This window comes from Mesocricetus auratus, unplaced genomic scaffold, assembly GCF_017639785.1.
Source record: "Mesocricetus auratus isolate SY011 unplaced genomic scaffold, BCM_Maur_2.0 Super-Scaffold_100691, whole genome shotgun sequence".
NCBI classification, from domain to species: Eukaryota; Metazoa; Chordata; class Mammalia; order Rodentia; family Cricetidae; genus Mesocricetus; species Mesocricetus auratus.
In genome coordinates, this window is record NW_024429267.1 from 51,132,219 (window position 1) to 51,151,671 (window position 19,453).

Sequence of the window (19,453 nt, forward strand, 5' to 3'; positions counted from 1 at the left end):
TGGTCAGGTCACTGCTAGGGCTGACCAGTCAGACAAGTTTCTACTTTGAAAGGCGGTAGTCTTGGAAAAGTGTCTGCAGCGATTTTTCTGTTTTGAGATGTGAGGGATGCTGGGGATTTCTTTTCTTTCCCTATCTATGTTGTGTTTGGTAGCTGCTAAGACATAGGTGGTCTCTGTCTGGAGACGCCTCCATTAGTGATGTTAGCATTTTGCTAAGAAGAATTTGAACAAGATGATTTTTCCTTTGATTATTTTCAAACTGGCATCCAAAAGTTTCCTTGTAAATTTGAACAATTGCAAAGGAAGCATTTCATGGCATGATGAATATTTGTATTTAAAGTCTTAATTATTAAAACTTATCTCTGAGTTTGAGGACAATCAGGGCTACACAGAGAAACCCTGTCTCGAAAAACAAAACTATTGGGCTGGAGAGATGACTCAGAGGTTAAGAGCACTCACCGGCTGCTCTTCCAGAGGTTCTGAGTTCAATTCCCAGCAACCACTTGATGGCTCACAACCATTTATAAAGAGATCTGGTGTCCTCTTCTGGTCTGCAGGCATACACGCAGGCAGAACACTGTATGTGTACTAAATAAACAAAACAAAACAAAAAAAAAACTATTATCAATCTGGAGGAAATGTGCTGTAGAATCCAAGTATCCCAGACATTTCAAAAAAAAAATTTTAGTGCTATATTTTACTCCCATCTTCTCTCATTTTCTTACATTTGTATTCTATTCCTTTTAAATGTTACCTTAATATGATTATACCCTTATGCCTGGAAGTCTCGTCATGATAGCCTCACTGTTTTAAGTTTACTTTTGTTTTATGTGCATGAGCATTTTGCCTGCATACATGTCTGTGTACCACATGTGTGCAGTGCCCAGGCAGTCAGAAGGTGCTGGATCTTCTGGAACTGACGTTACATACAGTTGTTAGCTGCCATGTGGGTGCTGGGAACCAAATCTAAGTCTTCTGGAAAAACAAGTTCTCTTAACCACTGAGCCATCTCTCCAGCCCAGTATTCCCAGCTCTTTACAATATAGTTTGTGGGCTTTTGAGTTTTACTCTGTAGCCCAGGCTGGCATTGAAATCAGGGCCATCTTCCTTACTCAGCCTCCTGAATTCTGGAGTGCAGGCATGAGCCACCACTCCTGGGCACAATAGATTTTTATAAATGGGGAAGAGTTTTTGTTGTTTTAATTTTGTTTGGTTTTTGAGTTAGGGTCTCATGTAGCTTATGTTGGCCTTAAACTTTTCATCTCCTTGCCACCACCTCCCGCCCCTGGTTTTAGACATGTGCTATCATGCCTAGCTTGAAACTTAATTTTTAAAATCCTTATGACTATAGATTAAGCTTGGGTAGGAATTAAAAATTGGTGTGTATGCTGCCAAGCCCGGCAACCTAAGTTTGATCTCTAAGACTCCAGTGGTGGAAGGAGAGAACAAACTCCCCAGAATGTTCACATACGTGCCATGGAAGGTGTGCATGTTTATGCACACAGACATATACATACATACATACTATAATTTAAAAAAACTCATTAGGACCAATTTATTAAAACAATTAATACGTTTTTTTTGGGAGGGGGGTTAACACAGGTTTCTCTGTGTAGCCCTGGCTTTCCTGGGTCTCACTGTGTTGACCAGGCTGGCCTGGAACTCAGATCAGCCTGCCTCTGCCTCCCAAGTGCCAGGATTAAAGACATGCAACACTACACCTGGCAGTCAGTTATACAAATTTTGGAGAACAGTTAATAAATATAAAAATAGAATTTCTTTATAAATGTGTCTCAAATAAAGAGAACAGAAATACTCTTTAGATTTTTATTTTGTTTTATTTATTTATTGATTTTTGAGACTTAGCTGACCTGGAACATCCCGGGTACTTAGATTATAGGTGTGTGCCACCATGCCCAGCTCAGACTTTTTAAAAATATGTATGAGAAATTTTGTTTAGATAACATTTACCAGTATCATTCAAGAATCCACATTCCTTTTGAATCTCTATAAATATACCAGTGATCTTTATAGGTGATTTAGTATCTGCCAGGTAACCATAGGTCCCTCTAGTAAATAGAGCAGAGAACTGAAAGCCACATCACTTGACAAAAGCTCTTCGGAAGCAGCCATTTTACTGTCATTTGCTTGGCTCTGGAGAGTCGTAAACCCCAGTGCTGAGGTTAGATGTCATGCCTGTCTTTTCTCAGATGGGAGCTTGTTGATTATAAAGGGGAACCCTTGAAACTGACAACCTCTACAGAATACTTGTAGAAAGATACCTGTGAAGCTTAGAAGGGAAGAAGGGTTTCTACTTGACTACTGTGGCCTGCTCAGCATGCTCTGGACCCTGGCTTATTTAGTTGGCTAACTGTAATAGTGGGTTTCTGTATCTTTGCTCAGTCTCTTGTCAAAATTTTGCCTAAGGTTGAGAGACACTCAGTTAACCATATCCCTTTCAGAAAACACATACATCCTGGCAGTGTACACAAGCAGTTGGTGTGCTTGCCTGCTAGCCTGTTCAGTAAGTCTTATTTATATCAAGGTAACAAGTGGGTACTGGTGAGGCTGCTCCCTGGCAGGCATATGAGCAGTAAACAGGACCTGGCCACACCCAGATCACTGTGTAATGTCAGATGTTGCTTGTGAATCCCTTCTTGTCTGCTGTTTTTAAACCTTGAGATGTGTCTGTTGGAGCACCTGAGAGAAGATGCTGGAAGAAGTGAGTGTGTGTGTGTGTGTGTGTGTAGGCTTTTAGAAAGCAAATATATTTAAAATGTCTTTATAAATTTTGCTTAGGTTATAAGTTCCATGTCTTCTGCTGCACATGTCTGATAGGCACCAGGTATCTTGTGCTTTCTAAGTTTGCATTGAGTCAGTTAGAGACCAGATGACACAGGTGCTTCTCCCACACACTTAAGAAGCAAGTTGTTAACTCATTTCTGTTTCTATCCTTAGTGTTCTCCGTGGCCTGACACCCCCACAGCCTATGTGAATAACAGCCCTGCCCCAGCGCCCACCTTCACCTCCTCACAACAGAGCACCTGCAGTGTCCCGGACAGGTATCTGGTCTCTGTGGCCGTGTGCTTGCACTCAACCGATGCTCCGCAAGTCCCTGTCCATGCAGCCTCATTTATGTGTGTATGTGTGTCAGTGTCGGGAAACAGCCTCTGCTAGGCCATATGCGTCTTCCCCTATCAGTCCTGTGCACCTCGTCCTGTGTCTCACTTTGACAACAGAGCAGCAACTGCAGAAGGGGGGTGGAGGGGTGCTGTCTTCAGAGACTAAAACAGGAGGATGGAGGCCAGTTTGGGGGCTACATAACAGGACCCTGTATGCAAAAAGGTGAGAGGAGTTTTTAAGATAGAGCCAAGGTGTTGTCTTTGAGAGATTTAAGAATGCACCAATGGAGTGAATGGTTGATGTGAGGCCCTGATATGAATATTTAAGGTTACATTGATTACAGAGTACAGTGGGCTTTAAGTTTACCACTTGATTAAGTTGAGTATTTAAGATAAAAGGAAAGACCTTTTATTTCCTTATGACTGTGGTGACTTTTGAATTGGGCTCTGTGGATTTTGTTGAATGTGTTATCTGGCTGAGAGTCCAGGGAGCTGCATAGGCTTGAGGCCTCTGTAAGCCTTCAACTCCTGCAGCCTTGTTGAGGACAGTAGTTTAGAAGTTCCTGCCTTTAGGAAGTTTCTTGTGAGGCAGAAAAATTCTAAAAGCTTGAGATGGCAGGGGAAAGTTCTATTTATATAGTCTAGTCTTGTTGACAGGGTCTGGTAAGAAAAACTACAAAATACTTTTGTTCGGTGGAGATGGAAAAACTGGCCAGGAGCCTGATCTCGTGTAGTGATTTTGTTGACAAGTAGAAAAATTCATGTCAGGTGTAGTGGCACGCACCTTTTATCGCAGCACTCAGAAGGCAGAGGCAGGCAGATCTCTAAGTTTAAGGCCAGCCTGGTATACAGAGTGAATTCTAGGATAGCTAGGACTACACCAAGAAATCCAGTCAAAACAAAAACAAACAAACAACAACAAAAGCAAGTAGAAAAATTATCATGGCTCCGGGGGGACCAGAGAGCCAATGTGTAGCATACAAGTAGTCTCTTGTGTTTCCTCTGTGTATGCTAGCAACGGCTGTGATCTTAGAGATGAGCTTTGAGTTGTATCCCTTAGTTTCCTGAGAGCCCACTGTGGGCTCAAGCATGGCTCCAGGTGCTAAGATATTTAGATGACCAGACAAATTCCTGTTGGGAAGGGCTCAAGTTCTGGTGAATGGAGAATAATGTAAGGTCTAGAAGGTGGAGAGCTAGTGCTGAGAAAGGAGAAAGGAGCCCTGCTCAGGAATGGGAATGGGGAAGGTGTCTGTCTCTGAAATGATTTGCAGTTTTCTTTATACCTTACGACTCACAAGGATGGTGGCACATGTTTGTTTCATTTCCTCATTTCTCGTGGGTAATTCAAGAGGAAGATTTGTATATTTACTTAGGATCTGTTTCTTATAGCCTATTTCATTAGTGTTTTACAGTTATTTTTAGCTGTCCATCTTATTTATTTAATTTCACATGTTTTCCTAACTAAAATGAATGCACACCTTCCCCATTTTCCTGGCACCCATGCAGAGACTAGCTCACACATGGTGGTGCTGTTACGTCTTTATCACAACCTCTGTGTTCACCCTATGTGCTGCATTCTTGTTGCAAGCTTACACGGCTCTTTCCACAGTGTTGTCCCATTTCAAATTACCTGTGCAGGAACCTTTAATTTCTTGACTTAAAAAAAAAAGTTTAAAACTGTTCCTTTTCCTTTCTCCAGCAATTCTTCATCCCCAAATCACCAGGGAGATGGAGTTGCACAAGCATCTGGGGAGGTAAGCATCTTTCCCTAAAAGTGTTAAATACTGTTAAGTCCTACATTCTAAAGATTCTAATCATGTTGTGTGGGTTTGCTCACTCCTCAGCTGTGTTCTGACTTCAGATTTTAAGGCCCTTTGAGTTTTGCGTCCTTCGTGACTTGGGTTTTGTTTTTATTTGTTTTGGTTTTTGTTTTTAAGCTTAAAATGGTTTTGTCTATGGTCACTTTTTTTTTCTTCATTAATAGCAAATCCAGCCTTCAGCTACAACCCAGGAAACACAGCAGTGGCTGCTCAAAAACAGGTTCTCTTCCTACACAAGACTGTTTTCTAATTTTTCAGGTATGTATGTATATATATGTGTGTGCATGAGAATATTTTATTTGTATGTTTAACTAAGAATTTATCTCCCAGTTTTCTTCAGTTGTGACTCCCTGTTGAATTCCTTCCAAACAAGGAAATTAGCATTGTTGTAGTTCACTCACGGCAGATGTACTTAGTTCTATGGGGTATTTTCACTCTGTTCATGTCAAGATCATGTGTGTGCCTGTGTCTGTCTGTGCATGTGAGCCAGGTGTCTACAGACGCTGAAGTATCAAAGGCCCAGAAGCTGGGTTAGTGGCTGTGAGCTCCCCACCATGGGTGTCAGAACCTGAACCCTGGTCTGCCACAAGAGCAGCAGGCGCTTTTAACTGGTGAGCCGTCTCTCCAGCCCCAGTTGTACTTACTTGGAGATAAGTAAATCTTTATGGTAAATTGTAGTGACAGTTTGGAGATGATCCAGCACACATTTCACTCAGTGTCACAACAAAACTATAGTATTGCAACCAGAAGCCAATAGTGTCGTGGGTGTATAAATCTGTGCTGTAAGTGTAGATCTCTGCAGCTCCCGCTGCAGAGAAGATACAGATGTAGGGTGTCCCAGGGGCTCGCTCTGTCCCGCTGCCCCGTTCTAAGAGCATTCTTTGCCCTATCCACACACACACCTTTCCCGCATGCATTGAGCTGTCCTGCCTATGATTTGGTCACTCTGAGGATGTTAAACAAATGAAACTCTTCCTGTATGGCCCTTTGAATCTAGCCTTTTCCTCCTTGGCCTTGTGCTCTCAGGTCCACAAGGGTGCTCTGTGTCCTGTGCCTTTAACCTTTTCACCTAGAGCAGTATCTCATTTGTGTGGCTTTGCTCAAGTGTGGTTGTCATAGACAGCCTGCTCTTTGTCTGCACAGGAAACTAAAGGAACGCTGTGGTGAGACTAGGTGTCAAACAGCACTGCCTCGGGTAGTGTGGTTGTTTGGAGAGCATGCAAGAGGCAGGGGCAGTCTTCAAAATGTGCGTGGCTCTTGTCCCTTTTCCTGAAGTCCATTTGCTGTGTCCTGGCTAAACGTTCTGAGAAATGCTAGGCCATGAAGATGCAGCAGCTAGCACCCCTTTGCGTGTGCGTGGAGCCATTGGACCAGTTTGATGAGGGCAGACATGTGTGCCTATACCCAGCTGAAGGAAACAGTAGGACTTCTGTATGCTGCTTACTGTGTTGTTTGTGCATTGGGTAGTTATTCCTCATGTAGCTCCTGGACCCTGAAGTTAAAATACCATGTGGAAGTAAATTGCTAGCTGTCATCCACATATTTATGTGATTAAATAAAGCCTTTAATGTGTGAAAAACTAGAAATAACAGCATTCAAGATGAGGGGAAAGGATTTCATGAACCCTTATAGGAAAGTAGATAAAAAGCACAGCCCATAGAAAACCCCCTGGCAGCTGTGTGGTATGCAGAGCTGTGTGTGTTGTGTGGAGCTATAAGATTTTTCCCTGTGCATTGGTCACAGGACTTGGCGTTCTGCTTCCTCCTTAACCTGGGGGCTTTCTTTGGTTCATGCAGAGCTGCTCTTTGGCACATCACCTAAGCCATAGCACTTAGAGAATGGAGAGGACAGTGAGGTCTCTTACAGTCCGTCATGTGTCAGAAAGCTGTGATACACCGCCACCTGTCCCTTTATTTTCCTGGGTTACAGTTGTCACAACCAGGAACTCTGCTTCAGAGCTGTGTGTAATGACCCCAGTAGCTGAGAGAACCTTGTTCTCTGCTGTTTCGTTCCAAGAGAGACTTCACAGCGGCTCACATTGTGGGAGTCAGGCTTCTTAGATCTTCATTCTTTTAAGAAGTCATACCTTCATTCTGGAAGTATGGCTCTTGACTACTAAAGGAGTTAAAAACAAGATGTAGTGAACATATCCAGATGTAACAAAAGATATGGAATACGTGAAGGGCTTTCTGTGGCCACTCCCAAGTTAGCTGTGTCCCAGGGCTTGCTAACTCTCGTATCCACTTCTCCTTTACACACTGACTTTCTGTTGCTTTTAAGGCCAAGTACTTATGGAAGAGACCTTAAGTAACAGTGTGATTCTCTACTGTGCTTGCTTTCCTGTTAGAACTGAGCTGTAAGAGTCTTCACTTAACCTGGTCTCCACTTTGCTTCCCACTCACTGGTGGCTTTGGGCAAATTCTCCAGATGCTACAATTCCATTTCATGTTTTATGTTTTTTGTTGTTTTTTTTTTTTTTTTAAGGAGAAAGGTGGCAGGTCTTGGGGGGTGGGTGTTTCAGGGTTGGATCAGAAACATGGTTAGCCACAGTGCAGCAACAAAGGAAGAAAGACAGTATATAGAGGTCTTGTATTGTGAACACACAAGCCTTTGGGCACCTTGGTACCATAGCACACTGTTGCTCTGAGGGACAGATGTGGGCACCTGTGTTACTCGTGGGTGGGTGTGACTCAGGGCACCATTGCTGCTTAGGACAGAGCCATGTGAAGACAGCCCCATGAAACACCTGCTGTGTCCATCCCCTGCTTACTGGAGGATCTTTGCTCTTTTCCAGGTGCCGACTTATTAAAACTGACAAAGGAGGATTTAGTTCAGATTTGTGGTGCAGCCGATGGAATTCGGCTCTATAATTCCCTGAAGTCAAGGTAAAATACTATAGACTGTTCTGCAATTAATGAGAATGGACCTTTCTCTGCGTTGGGGGATTTGGTGGGCAGAATGTGTTTCCACGCTAGGTTGGCGTGTGCCTGTGTGCGCCACCGAGTACCGGCAGCATCGTGCTCACGAGAAGACTGTTTTGTGTACACCTTCAGGGCAGGCACTGATGAGGGCAGAGGTAGACTAAGACTGGTAGCAATGCACATGGGCAGGACTGATTTCTTGAAGACGACTGGGTTTGTTGCCAAGAAAACAAAACTTCTAATTTAGGTGAGCTCTACAGAATCTATGGTTTTCAAGGTCATGATTATTGTTAAGCAGTTATTAAATGTAAACTTGTAACTGTCAATTAGAATGCTAGAACTGTGACTGTGCTGGCTTTGAGACCTACTGCCTGCCATTACTATCTCTAGACGTGTGTGGTGAGAGTTCAGTAAACGCGAGCCTTACTGATTTCAAATTGCTTAATCAATGTTGAAACTTAAATTTACCAGCATCTGACAGACCATCTCAATGGTTTAGAGTCTGGACCTGTGGTAGTTGGTGTGAGGTGTGTGGTTTTTATATTTTTATTAGAAAATTATTTTGCATAATGAAATAATAACACTGTAAAGTTCTCATAAGGAAAAATAGACCTTAGATCCCTGTAGTTGTTGACTGTACATGTGTTAAGGCAACTTGTGCTCATGTCTCATTGATGGCATCTTCTGGTTACAGGTCGGTTAGGCCTCGCTTAACCATCTATGTCTGCCAGGAGCAGCCGAGTAGCACTGTGCTGCAAGGGCAGCCACAAGCTGCAGGCAGTGGAGGCGAGAACGGCAGTGGGACACCTTGCGGTGGGTACTGAGGTCGCTTCAGGTCCCTGTCCTTCCCACGATTGCCATCGGGAGCTGCTGCAGGGTTGACAGCAGTAGCTGTGGGCAAAGTCCTGGAAAAGGAGGAAGCTAGAACCTTGCTTAGTTCTCAGCCACCCGTGCTGTAGATCCTTTCATATGTATGGACTTATGCCTGAAATTCGCAGGAAGCAATACAATAGCCTGAACAGTCTGCAACCTTTCTGAATGAATGCACCATTGCCAGCTTGCTGGGGAAAGAAGGCTTTTCTTTCTTACCCATCTCACTGACTAGATGCAGGGAGGGGGTTCATCAGGCATGGGCAAAGAGGAGTCTATGTAGCAGTCTTCCCCCAGTGTAGACCCAGTGTGTCATTTAACCCCAGGTATGAGCTGTGACTTTTAAGATGGAGGACACAAATTCTTAAAGGAACCCTCTGTATCATTCCATCATATACATCATTCCCATTTTTTCCAGGAGTGGAGGTATACGTGGAGACACTGGCCTCCTTTATCCTTGACCATTCACATTTAGTGAACTTAAGACCAGGGAGTAAAACTTCAACCACAGGGGCTTTTCTGCACTGAGCTCTGCCATCAGAGCAGGTGAACAACAGCTTTGTTCCAGGCAGGAGAGATGGCTCAAAGGTTAAGAGCACTGGCTGCTCTTCCAAAGGTCCTGAGTTCAATTCCCAGCAACAATATGGTGGCTCACAGCTGTTTATAATGAGATCGGATGCCCTCTTCTGACCTGCAGGGATACATGCAGGCTGAACACTGTATATATAAAGTAAATCTTAAAAAAAAAAAAAAGCTTTGTCCCTGTTCCCACAAACAAAATTACTTCCACCTTGTCAAAAGATCCAGTGGACAGGAACTAGTCCCCAGACTTTGATATTGTAGTCTTTCAGAGTGACCTTTAAAGTGTGTAGTTAGTGAATGGCCCTGTACATGCAGCTGCTCATTTGGAAAGCTGACTTTTCAGTTTCCTGATTGCAGGTCCATGTCTGGCTTGAGTCAGTGGTTAAGCATTACCCGTTGAGTGACACCCAGATGTAACTGCTGCTGAGTTCGTCATGGACGGAAAGAACAGAGACTTTCCCTAAGGAAGAAACAGACTTCACTGTCTCTTTACTTTTCATGTAGCGTTGTCACCATTTCTTTTGATTTGGTGTGTATCTAGGAGGTGACACAGATTTTTACTCTTAAATCTTCAGTTGGAGAATTGCTGGTTCAAACTCCTAGTAAGAGGTCTTCTTATATATTATTAGAACACATTGTTCTTTCAAAAACAAAAACTCAGCTTGCTTGTGACATAATTTAGTTATCAGACTCCCCCACTGTGTCTGCAACATAACAAATTTAGCTCGTGCACATATTTTTTCATCCTTTGCCCCAGTCCATACCTTGATCCCTAATGCTTTCTTTTTTCTCCTTATACAGGGTTTTTCTTTGTAGCCCTGGCTGTCTGGCTTGCTCTGTAGACGAGGCTGGCCTCAAACTCAGAGATCCACCTGCCTCCCAAGCTCTGGAATTAAAGGAGTGTACCACCACGCCTAGCCAATGCTCTTTTTTAAACCCTCAATATATGAGACTTTGTTACAGAAAAATATAAACTCACATTGTTTGATTCAGAATTAATATTATCATGACCATAAATAATGTGTTTTTTACTACAAATAAGTGGGTAGAGTTTTTTGTTTTGTTTTTTGAGACAGGGTTTCTCTGTAGCGTTGGAACTAGCTCTTGTAGACCAGGCTGGTCTCGAACTCACAGAAATTTGCCTGCCTCTGCCTCCTGAGTGCTGGGATTAATGGTGTGTGCCACCACCACCTGGCTGTTAGTAGAAATCTTAAGAGGGCAAGAAAATGTTACCTTGTCCCTATTTCTGAGTTTTATTTCTAGGCACTTTGAAAAGTTGGACTGTATAGTTCAGATCAAACATTATTATTAAAGTGTTCGTTTTCTTTTTTCCAGTTTATCATGCAATCTACTTGGAAGAAATGGTTGCCTCAGAAGTTGCTCGAAAACTTGCCTCGGTGTTTAATATTCCTTTCCACCAAATTAACCAGGTTTACAGACAGGGCCCCACTGGTATCCACATTCTTGTTAGTGACCAGGTAAATCAAACAGGCAGTAGTCACTCTTTCTGTCACAGTGGCACTCATATATATTGCTGGAACTATAAGAAATCCTGCTGACCTCTTTTGTAAGTATTGATAGTCAATTTTTAAAGAGATGGGATCAAAATGTGTAAGTTTATAACCAGGAATTACAGCATCTTAGCAGACTGAGCTTCCCTGACCTTTTGGAATTTAGATACTTTCTGGGGCTCTAAGGTTAGTGTGAGGTGAGGCCTTAGATATGGTCTCCTTTTACACATTATTGGAAGAGCAGTCCTTTAAAAACATTGATATTACAAGTGCCCCCTGGTCAAGCTGTAGTTTTTCTACTATTACCTCTCATCAGGTAATAGTAGAAAAACAGTCTGCACAATCTTGAAAATCTAGAAAAAACAACCCTTTATACATCTGCTAGATAATTTCTATTAACAACACTAAGAATACTGTTCATTCGTGTTCCAACCTCTTAAAATTAGCAAAGACATCTTTTTCAGGAATGCTCACACACAGGTAGGTGGTAGTGCAGGCCCTGGAACAGCACGTGTCAGGATCGTGTAATTGTGTAAGAAAGCTTATGTTGTAGTCTGTTAGCTACAGATTGAACCATTTATGGCTAGTTAAGAAGGACGGGTGGGTCTCATATACTTACACATCTGCTTTATCCTTCTAGATGGTTCAGAACTTCCAAGACGAGAGTTGTTTTTTATTCTCCACAGTGAAAGGTACTATCCGTGTGTGCACTTCAGAATGTTATGGTCATGAAGGACAGCGTGTCCGATAGCAGCTCTCATGTGTGTGCATATCCTATTTTTTGTTTGCTTTTGTTTATTCCAGACAGGGTTTCTCTGGGTAGCCCTGGCTGTCCTGGAACTAGCTCTGAAGACTAGGCTGGCCTCCAAGGCATATGCCACTACCACCTAGCTATGTGTGAATATTCTTTAAAAAGATGTCTTTGCTAATATAAGAGGTTGGATGAACAGTGTTTTTAATAGAAATTATCTAACAGATGTAGAAAGGATTGGCTTTTCTAGATGACTGGCTGTGTATCCAAGACTGACTCTTAAGTGCTAGTGCCTGAATGAACAAGGGTAGTGGGAAAAGTCAGAATTGGCCATAGTCACAGAAACTGACTAGTAGTAGGTGCTGTGAAGAAATAAAGTGGGCTTATGGGAGAGGGGAAGCATGTTGCGAAGGCTTTTCTAAGGAGGTGATTTGAAAAATGAGCTGGCTTGGCCATAGGACTAGCCCAGGAGCAGTGTGGGACTGTGCAGAAGAAACACTTGGCTTCTGTGAATCCTGGAAGAAGGCCATGCAGCTGCCATGATGGGTGAGGATGAGCAGAGCAGGCCCTGGCACACGGTCATTGGATCTTATTTCAGATGGGTTGCGAAGTCGGTGAAGTGGTTTCAACAAAGGAATAGTGGGGTTGGGTTTTTTTCCTACAACTGTGGAGATAAACAAGATGGCAGTCCATCTAGACCAGAGGCCATGGGAGTACATGGACACACGGATAGGGCCCATTGGACTCCCTGTTTGATGAGGGAGTAGTTGTGACTACCAGGGCAGGTTGCCACCTTATCAAAGAGATAAGATTGATGCAAAACAACTTGGTATGTCAAACAGGCACCTAATTGTACCATTCTGAGGTGGCTTGAGGTACTAATTTAGAAATTTTCGGGTGTCAGTAGTGATTGAGATCTGGACAGGCTATGCAGAGCTAATTAGGCAGCAGTGTAGGAAGAGGAGAAGGCCAAGTCAAGTGAGCTCCAAACTACAGAGACACCACTCCCCCCAAGAAGAGGACACGGTCCCAAGTACCCCTTCCCTGGGTAGTCACTCTGCAAGGCAGCAGCCCCAAAGGGTTTTGAAATTACAGTTTTGCTTTGTACCTGATTGTAATAATGGCCACTAGCCACTAAACTACCTGCAGATCTGAGACAGTGAACTGGCTCACTTCTTAGACATCTTTAATTTCAAAACCATACAGCTTTTATCTTGTAAAATTACAAAAAACCCGTGTCTAACTCGCATACTTGTATCTTGTGAAACTAGTGGCTCTTTGTGGCATTGGTCTTCACGGGTCTCCTCTCCAGTCTTTGTTTGCTCTTTGCGAGACTGTGTCCACATGGAAACCTTCATCTGTTTCTATGAGTGCCTTCGCTGCCTCTCACGACTTTGAGGCCACTAGGCAAAGTCTTGCTCCGTGTCTGCCTCTGGGAGCTCAGTTTTCCAGGAAAGATGTGTCTACGGCAGAGCCCACGGGCTGCAATGCACGCTTTGTTTGTGTGGGGCTCTCTCACGCCCGTCCTCACACAGTCCAAGCCTGTTTCCTCTAGCACCAAAGGTATCTGCTGCTATCTCACAAGGTTCCCCGTAGGTCCCGCAAGCGGGGCAGGGGCTGGGGGCCCAGAGCAGAAAGGACTGCACATGGCGTTGTCTGAGGGAGACAGAGCTAGCACAAAGCAGTCGGTGTCTCATTAAAGCTGTACCCCTAACTTCTGAAGCAGACTGGACAGTTCTATCTTTAATACTGCTTCTTTTCTAAGTTTAGTTGGTCTTAAAACTTACTCTTTTTTTTTTTGGCAGCTGAAAATAATGATGGTATTCACATAATTTTGAAGTGATACCTTATGCAGACTGAACTCTGTCCAGTACCAAATAAAGTCATGCTTAAAAGTGTGTGAAGACTGAATCCAAGAAGTCTTGAGATTGGATTTTACTGTGAAATGTTTCATATTGAAAACACAAGATGACCTTCCTAATGAGCTGTAGGAGAGACAAATCTCCTCATTGTCACTGCCACAGCCCAGCGCCCTCACGAGAGCGAGCACATCAGTCGACATGTCGTCAGCTTCCGGCCATGGTGTGGGTACAGTACCCACTGTCCTAGCAGGAGCCAGCGGCGGAGTTCCCAGGAGGAGTCTCTCTGGCTTTTGACACTGTATGCGGTTTGAAATGAATGTAAAACTCAACCGTGGGCATTTACCTTTCTGTGCCAGTTTGGCTTTTGTTGCCTGACCCTTCTGCTGACCTGGAGGAGATAGGGTGTGTTCTCGTTGGGGAGCTGCGCTGACAGCAGCGTTGGTCAGGTAAGGGGCTGAGCACCTCCGCAGAGGCAATCATGTCTGAAGGTGTACATCCCAGGGGATCATGCCAGACCAGGGAAGAGCCAAGCAGAGATGAGCAAACTATCAGCAGTACCTTGGTGTGAGGTCAGTGTAAACCCTAATAGGTACAAAAAGACTTGAGTGTTTGGCTTTTGCTTCCATTTTTAGCATTTTAATTTCCAAATTTCACCTTTTGAAACCTCCTTGCCTTTTAAACTCATGTGGTTTCCTTTTCTCACCTCCCCCTGTCCTCCAGCCTCCTAGTAGCTGGGACTCCAGGTGTGTACTCGCTTGTTTTGTGCCTGGCTCTGTTGTTAAACATGTTTAAAGCCCTTCCCCAGACATTAGAACTAGGTGATGTAACGGGGGAAACAAAGTGTTATTGTTGATAGCTTCTCACTTGGTGTTTGAATGAGATGAAAGTACCCATGGAAACACTAGATGTCACAACAAGACACTAAAATGTACCATTACCCTTTCCTCCCCTCCCATGCTGAGTTTCAATACAATCATGGCTGTACACTCTGGTGATTAGTCGGGCTATTAGGGTGTTCTGTAACAGATGTGCCTCTACAGGGTCACATGCTCGCACGCCGCTCTCCAAGGGGATCTGCAGCTTTCCCTCCCGCCACTGTCATTACTCCCTCACCATCTCTCCAGCGTTCAGCAAACTTTTCATGAGGCCTGTGGCAGATCTGAGTTTTACAAAGCTTTTTCCATTTTAATTATGTAGCATCTCTGCCCGTTTGCTCAGCTACTGACTGTGAGTGTCTGACCTTGTTCAGGTGGGCAGGAATGACTGCTTCAGGGGGTGAAGGCTTTAACATCCTGCGTTGTAGTCATAATGGGGGTTAATTATTTGCCACAAACGCTAACCTCTGTTTCAATATTTTCACCTTGGGCTTGGCAGTGCTGTAGCTCTGCAGGCCCTTTAGGAGGGGCCCATGCCCGTCTGTCCTTCCCTTTGCTTTTGTGAGACCACATGCTTTCTGTACCAGTCACTTACTTGGAAAGAAGTGAATTTATCTAATTGTTTTTAGAGTTTTGCTTGTCTGTTAGCTTCCTTTTTTGGATCTCATGATTTATGGAACAATAAATGTCATCTAATGCTGTGTGCTATTTTGAATTCCTTATCAGGTTTTAGAAGTGGGGTGAGAGTACTTACAAGCTCCTCAGACTTGAAATTGTGCTGAGCAGGACATAGTGAAACTGTGCAGAACCCACAGCACCAGCAGTTTGCTACTTTGGTTAATAGGATGTACAGTTCGGTCTAATAAATGTTTTCTGATTGTTTTGTAAATGTGTCACTCATTTAAAATCTTAGTTGTGTCACTGTCATTTCAGGTCACACGGAATCAGGGGCTTCCCTGGGTGTGTCCTAGATACCTTAGTGAACATACACTATAAGAAATTCACCCCCTGTGGGCTGTCCCTGCCCTCTCTTTTCCATCAATTTCCACAACGATGCAACTCAAGACAGGCAATTATAGGAACTTGTCCATACTTACAGAAGACAAGTCAAGCTTTCTGACATGAGGTTCTTCTAGTCTGTGAGGCAAGTTATGGTCACTGAGCATCAAGTTCAGCATCTATGATGGGCTGTATTCCATCTCAAAAATGTATGGATAATGTGTGGTTGTCTCTGGTATCTAATAGAAATGAGTTCATCAATCACTGGAGCAAGTGTAGTACATGCTCCGTACCCCCCCAGTTTAGATAATAGCTGCTGTGATGTCCACATGGCCTTCAAACCAGGGAATACTGCAACAGGTCAAGAGGCAGTCGGGCCCACAGCAGCTAACGCTTACAAGGATTCTCCTGGTGGATTCCAGGCTGTGTGTGCACCTGTTCCCTCTGAGAACGCAGCTGCGACAGTGTGGACAGATGCCTTAGCCCGGGCCACAGACACACAAACACAGCTCATTCTTGCCATTTCGGCTGGGGAGTCATTGCTAGGGAGGTTCAGCTCCATTAACCCCAGTGTGGCTACACTCACTGAAGGCGGTGGGAAACGTTGATGGCAGTAAGAGACTGGGCCTCCTGCCTCTGTGCAGGTGAGAGAGAAAAGCCTACATTTGCCAGCCAGCCAGAGCGTCACATCAGTAAAGCCTCTGAATAATTCCAGTGAGCACTTGTTAGGAGTTTAAAAGGTGCCAACACTTTACTCGTTTTTCATGTGTGAAGCTTTAATATAGTTCTGGCGTGATCTCTAAAAATTCAGAGTAAATTTGAAAAAAAATACATCCATTCTACATGCACCCATTCATTATTTTTACTTGATTACATTATAGATAACTTAATTCTGGATTTCTTCTTGGTTCTCCCGAATTTGAAAAGTGTAGACATAATTGGCTTTTTTCCTTTAGCAAAAATGCACTATATGCTGTAGCCTATGGCAGGCTTATTTCCAATGGGGCAATGCAAAGTAGGCTGCTTTTGTCTAACTTTTGGTCCCTAGAGTTGGGTGTAACACGTTCAATCAACAGAAAGGTGACAGTCCTGCCCACCCAGCTTAGAGTCCTCATTTCTTTGGTGTCTTACGGAAATGTGTTAACGTGCCTTTCCCACAGGTTTCTGCATGGGAAACTACCAGCCATTCTGAGTTTGCAGTACACTCACATCGACAAAGGTGCTTTTAGTCTTCAGAGTGAAGAAGTCCTGCAAATCAGTAGGAAGCATGGATTAAAGTAGGCCACTGGCTAAGGATCTAGAAAAGCACGGCTCTCTGCTCAGCTTGGGTTGTGCTAACACTGAAGTTCTATGCAGGTTGCTGACAAAGCCGGGTGGGGCTGGTGTGCCTGGTATGGTACCCACCTCTGAAGGGCTCCGGGCTCCTTGTGTGGTCTTGGCTGCACCGCGTCACTCTTGCCACATGGTAACTACACAGGCTGTGATTGGCTTGCACCCCAGCAAGGTTAGGGTGAATGGCATCACCAGTTACTGCCATCTGTGCTGAAGTCATTACCTGCAATGCTTTCCCAATGCAGACTTGAGATTGAGTGATGGTGGCGCAGACTGGTCTAACCTGGAGGGTGGGGCCCTTGTCCTAAGAGGCTGCTGTCAAAGTATGACACAGCACCTGCACAGTCGATGTCCACTTCCTGCCACTGCTGGTGGAGGGGTGACTGGAGCAAAGTAGGCATGAACTTTGACATGAGGAAGCTGAGCCTGGAAGGAGATGGAAAGGGGAATAGTCTGCCCTGGTATTAATTAGGGTTTTTATATAAACTTTAAAAACCTGAAGTCCGTTTAAAGTTGACTACCTTAACATTAGGACGGTGGAATGCTGTAAGCTGGAACTCCTGTTACATCCCCTCATATCCCCAAAGTCTAGCACCTTCTAAAGACAAATGGCAGCATTTCTCTCCAGTGGCATTTGTAAACAGCCCCTATACACTTAAACAATCAGTGACCATTGGTTGCTTTCCTTAGATGGGAGCTTGTGAAGGTGCCAATCACCAGGCTACATGGAGCCTCCACCTCCAAGAGTAGACGTTTGAAGAAGCCTAAGGTAGTGCTGTGTAACCAGACAAGTCTGTGTCAGCACAGCACACTAAAGAAATGTTGAGGTTTTTCTAAGTGCGCTGTGTGCACTAGTACGAGTACATGCCACCGCATGTTATGTGGAGGTCAGAAAACATTCAGGGATTGCTTCTAGTCTACTTTGTGTCTTGGAGTTGAGCTCAGGAAGACAGGCTTGGCACGAGCACCGTCGCCTGCGGCTCTCACCGGCCTGGGTGCTGATCTGAGTCCCCTCAGTTGCTGGGGGGTTCACACCTACCCGCATGCGCTTGATGCCTGCCCGGGTGACCTGCTGGCAGTCGTACAGCTCCAGTCGCTCTAGGCCTCGGCAGTTCTCCAGGTGCTCCAGCGCGGCGTCCGTGACGAGGAGGCAGTTGTCCAGCTCCAGCACCCGCAGTCTCTCGTGCCCACACGTGCTGCTGCTCAAGTGGAGAATCCCTTCATCCGTGATGAGCTCGCAGTGCGACAAACTCTGGGGAGGGGACGAAGACGTTCCTTCAGGGGACCCTCGTTCCAGGCTCCAGCGAGTAAGAGCTGGGGAGCTGGCTCCGGAAGTGCCCCAGAGAGACTGCTTGCTGTGGTATGATGTGTGATGTGCCCTTTGCAGAGCACGTGGCATGTGCTGGGGACGGCCACCTTCAGGAATGAATGGAATCTACTTCGTCAGATTGACAGCCTGCTTCGATCCCCCAGCATCCAGTACTGCAGGGAACACTAAGTCTGGGATTTTCTGTAAGACCATGACACTGTTTCCTTGGCCAGAGAGGAGCTAGCAAGGCCCTGGGTTTGCTGTGCCCACGACATAACGCTAACTCTAACCAGAGACCCTGAGTGTGGTTCTCAGAACCATGTAAGGTAGCTACAGGAGGACCCACTGCCTCTGGCTTCCAGAAGCGCCTGCAGTCACATTCACTTACCCTAGTACAGACAATGCACACAGCTGAGACCCTGACCACCCTTAGCCACGCATCAATTCAACTCTTGGAAGTGGTAATAAAGGTTACAGAAGTAATGGACAGCTTACACAGCCAAGTTTACTTAGTAGCCGGATGGGACAGTTTCTCCACTGTGAAAACAGAAAATCCACACCAACATAGAAGTTCTTTAGAGGGGAAAAGGAACAGAGTGGCTGAGAGCGACTGAGGCTCACCCTGAGGAAGAGGCTAGAATAATGTCTGAGGTGTTGTGGCTGAGCAGCAATGGGCAGAGCATGCAGGCCCCAGCAGGTGGAGAAGAATGTCAGGCTCAGAGTTTAGCAGGGAATAGAGGGTGTCCCCAGGTGGAGAAGCGGGTAAGCATGGGGCGTGCAGACCATGTGAGCCATTGCCTGACACAAGTGGTAGCTGGTTCTTTCCTATCCCATTTGGGTCAAGCTCGGCAGCGAACACCATTCCTCACTGAGCCAGCTACCACTGGGTTTTGATTCAGGGTCACTGGGAAGACATTACACTTCTCAGCGAGCTCATGGCATAGAATCCTGTTAATTCTTTAAATGGTAGGAAGAATTCTAAACAAATCCATTTGTGCATGAACATTTAGGGAAATTATAGATTGTAAGTGAATTTCCTTAAGAGGAGTTTTGGGGTTATTTTGCATCAAATGAGTTATTTGTCCATTTTACCTGTGTTACAAAATTTATGTAGGTGAGTGCATCCATAACTTGGAATTCTCCAGAATCTAAGAATGTTTGAGTATCAACGCAGTACCACAAATAGGAAACCCACAACTGACCTTGTGAGGCAGGCCACAGTCAAACACAGTGCAGTAGCAAGACAGAAATGAATTTGTGTTTACATCTTGGCCCTAATACCAAGCACTTGGTTGAATAAATGTGTATGATAAGTGTGTAATGAAACATTCTGGAAGTCCAAACACCTCTGTCCCAAACATTTTGGGTAAGGGACGCTCAGTCTGGGCAGATCTGGTGACAGCCCGACCTGAGGGTCTGTTTACAAAGCAACAGACTGTGTTGCTATGTGACTGCTGTCCTGTTTTGTTTTCAGTTTCACTGGTCTCTACCATGTTATG

The 19,453-nt window shown here is 44.7% G+C and overlaps 2 protein-coding genes across 6 annotated transcripts in view; one reads left to right on the forward strand and one right to left on the reverse strand.

Annotated features, from left to right (window-relative positions):
• The window catches only part of Ubp1 (upstream binding protein 1), a 47,247-nt gene extending 32,044 nt beyond the window's left edge, over positions 1-15,203 (forward strand). For 2 of the 4 annotated variants that reach the window (XM_005075020.4, XM_005075021.4), the window contains 8 exons: positions 2,959-3,062; positions 4,822-4,876; positions 5,107-5,200; positions 7,737-7,827; positions 8,558-8,676; positions 10,651-10,793; positions 11,467-11,518; positions 13,383-15,203. In XM_005075020.4, coding sequence (XP_005075077.2) covers positions 2,959-3,062; positions 4,822-4,876; positions 5,107-5,200; positions 7,737-7,827; positions 8,558-8,676; positions 10,651-10,793; positions 11,467-11,518; positions 13,383-13,420 — 696 coding nt within the window. In that variant the 3' untranslated portion in view covers positions 13,421-15,203. Of the gene's footprint in view, positions 1-2,958; positions 3,063-4,821; positions 4,877-5,106; positions 5,201-7,736; positions 7,828-7,917; positions 8,111-8,557; positions 8,677-10,650; positions 10,794-11,466; positions 11,519-13,382 lie in introns of those variants that run through there. The other 2 variants (XM_021230077.2, XM_013117045.3) reach the window with 2 other exon arrangements.
• An 865-nt stretch (positions 15,204-16,068) lies between these two features.
• Fbxl2 (F-box and leucine rich repeat protein 2) overlaps positions 16,069-19,453 on the reverse strand; it is a 48,529-nt gene continuing 45,144 nt past the window's right edge. Inside the window, exons 14-16 of one of the 2 annotated variants that reach the window (XR_001196778.3) lie at positions 17,685-17,897; positions 16,718-17,071; positions 16,069-16,561 (exon numbers count right to left, since the gene is read on the reverse strand). Coding sequence is in view for 1 of the 2 variants with exons in the window: in XM_005075022.4 (XP_005075079.1) it covers positions 16,964-17,071; positions 17,685-17,897 (321 nt within the window). In the remaining variant the exon portion in view is untranslated. Of the gene's footprint in view, positions 17,072-17,684; positions 17,898-19,453 lie in introns of both variants that reach the window. The other variant, XM_005075022.4, reaches the window with a different exon arrangement.